This window comes from Stegastes partitus, unplaced genomic scaffold (assembly GCF_000690725.1).
Source record: "Stegastes partitus isolate 25-593 unplaced genomic scaffold, Stegastes_partitus-1.0.2 Scaffold2462, whole genome shotgun sequence".
Lineage (NCBI taxonomy): Eukaryota > Metazoa > Chordata > Actinopteri > Pomacentridae > Stegastes > Stegastes partitus.
Window position 1 is genome coordinate 4,804 of NW_007580193.1, and position 2,705 is coordinate 7,508.

A 2,705-nucleotide genomic window follows, 5' to 3' on the forward strand; every position below is an offset into this window, starting at 1 on the left:
AATGTTTTATGACTTACTTCTTCACAGCAGGAGGTTGATGTTCTTTGAAGTTAATGGGGTGATCTTTTGACCAGTCGCTCTTCAAGGACACACAGCTGGGTTCAGGTTCACTGTGTGTTGTTATGGAGTAACATAAATAATGTTTTGCCAGTAACCACACTCATTATGTTGCTTATATACAGCAGACAGCTATGGCCTAAACCTAAAGATTAATTCATCGGGAGAGCTGGTAGCTATATTCATGCTCCATGGAAAGAAAAATGCACAATGCACATTTAAAATGAAATACCTCACATTACAGACATATTTGTTTGGAAAACTTTTTATTTTTTTACTGATGCATATTATGTTTAATGCTTTGTCGCATGTTTTTGAAAATCCATCTCTGTTGTAAAGTTCAACAAACATTAAAGGACAAAGTGTAAACCAGCAAAATGTTCTGCCTGTGAGTCATATCTTTGCTGTTGTAGGCATTAAGGGAGCAAAAAAGAAGCTTTTTAAGGTATTTTAAAAATTAATCGGCCGATAAATCAGTTATCGGAATTTTTTTTCGTGCCAAACATCGGAATCGGCATCAGCCTCAAAAAATCCATATCGATGGGTCCTACTTTAAATGTATTGGAATTATAAGACATCTCTGAGTAAAAGTATCATTTGAGGATCTCATTGTCGGGCCGAGTGTCCTGGTTTCCGGTAATCAAACTATGGTCACCGTATTTACTTCTAAAACATCCCACAACAGATACGACAGTCAGTTCTAATGTTTTATGACTTACTGCTTCACAGCAGGACGTTGATGTCCTTTGAAATTAATGAATCGAGGATTTGACCGGTCACTCTTCAAGGACACACAGCTGGGTTCAGATCCAGGTCCAGGTCCAGAGGAGTCTGGTCTCTGATGGATTCTGGTAAATAGAAGAAAACCACCAAGAAGGAAAAATCATTTAAAATTCTTTCAGGCAAAATGAACCTTTTAACAGCGTTTCAGAGGAATTTATTGTTGGAATACAGTTGAAACAACAAACAATAGAGTTGATACGACAGTCAGTTCTAATGTTTTATGACTTACTTCTTCACAGCAGGNACTCATTACAAACATGGTTTTGGTGGTGTGTGCTTCCTCCTGGTTCCTCCTGGTTCCTCCTGGTTCCTCCTGGTTCCTCCTGGTTCCTCCTGGTTCCTCCAAGCTGCTCCAGGAGGAACCAAAGCACGAATTTAATGATAGTAAATCCATAGTTGCTTCAGGAAGTTTTCAGACCCTTTACTTTATGGAGACTAAGATAGATAGACATTTATTGTCATATGCGCAGCATGAAAAACAGCAGTTTAACACTGGGCAATGAAATTGTCTCATTTGCACACTACCATATACATAACAATAATAATAATAAATAATAAATAATAATAATAATGATAATAATAATAATAACAACAATAAATATATGTATAGAAACAGACAAACAAACAAATAAAAAATAAAACAGTAATATAAATAGATACAAGGGAATAAAAAAGAGACAGAAACTAAGGTGCATATGGACTATTTACAAGTAGCAGCATCAATGAGGTGATGTAGCAGCAGATAAACATTTAAAGTGCACGGTGCCTGGTGACATGTTAACGGAATTGTTTGTACATTGAACAGCAGTGATCAGTCATTGTTTGTGGTTGTTCAGGAGTCTGATGGCCTGAGGAAAGAAACTGTTTGAAAGTCTTGTGGTCCTTGACTTCACACTTCTGTACCGCCTCCCTGACGGCAGTGGTGTGAAGAGTGTGTGCTGTGGGTATGTGTGGTCTTTAATGATGCTGTGGGCTCTCCTGATGACCCTACTGGTGTAGATGTCCTGCAGCAATGGGAAGGCTACTCCAGAGATGTTTTGTGCAGTTTTTATTACACCTTGGAGGGCCTTCCTGTCTTGCAGGGAGCAGTTCCCATGCCACACAGTGATGGCGCTGATGAGCACACCCTTGACTGCACCTCTGTAGACGTTGCTGAGGATTTCAGGAGGCATCCCAAATGTCCTCAGCCTCCTGAGGAAGTACAGCCGTTTGTGCGCTCACTTTGTGAGTTCTTTAATGTTATGGGTCCAGGTGAGATCACTGCCGATATGTGTACCGAGGAGTTTTAATGTTTCCACCCTCTCCACTTCAGTGTCGCCGATGAAAATGGGGGAATGCAGCACCTTCCTCCTCCTCAGGTCAACAATCATCTCCTTGGCTTTGTTCGTGTTCAAGGAGAGATGGTTTTCCTGACACCATGTCAAAAAGCCTGGCCACCTCAGCCCTGTAGTCTGTCTCCATCCCCCCGGTGATCATTCCTATGACTGTGGTGTCATCAGCAAACTTAACAATGCTGGTGTTCTTCTGAGTGACCACACAGTCATAGGTGAAGAGGGAGTAGAGCATTGGACTCAGCACACAGCCTTGGGGGCAGCCTGTGCTTAACTTTCTGATGCCAGATGACCGGCCCCCAACTCTGACTGACTGAGGTCTGTCAGAGAGGAAGTTCAGCACCCAGCTACAGAGGGATGGTGTCAGACCGAGGAAGAGGAGTTGTAAATGTTTTAAAATCAGAAAAGGGAAATCTCTCATTTATGAACCTGTTCAGACTTTGCTGTGGCTCCAAACTGTGTCCAGCTGCTTCCTGTTTACTTTAATCATCTTTGACGTGTCTCCAACCTGATCAGACTTCACCTGAGACAAGC

General features: G+C 41.6%; 1 protein-coding gene across 7 annotated transcripts in view; it reads right to left on the reverse strand.

Annotated features, from left to right (window-relative positions):
* Positions 1-6: 6 nt before the first annotated feature.
* Positions 7-2,705, reverse strand: part of LOC103375090 (myosin-1-like) — a 68,946-nt gene continuing 66,247 nt past the window's right edge. For 6 of the 7 annotated variants that reach the window (XM_008305292.1, XM_008305297.1, XM_008305295.1 and 3 more), the window contains 3 exons: positions 1,070-1,083; positions 777-905; positions 7-110 (listed from right to left, as the gene is read on the reverse strand). In XM_008305292.1, the coding sequence (XP_008303514.1) occupies positions 14-110; positions 777-905; positions 1,070-1,083 (240 nt within the window). In that variant the 3' untranslated portion in view covers positions 7-13. The other variant, XR_521177.1, reaches the window with a different exon arrangement.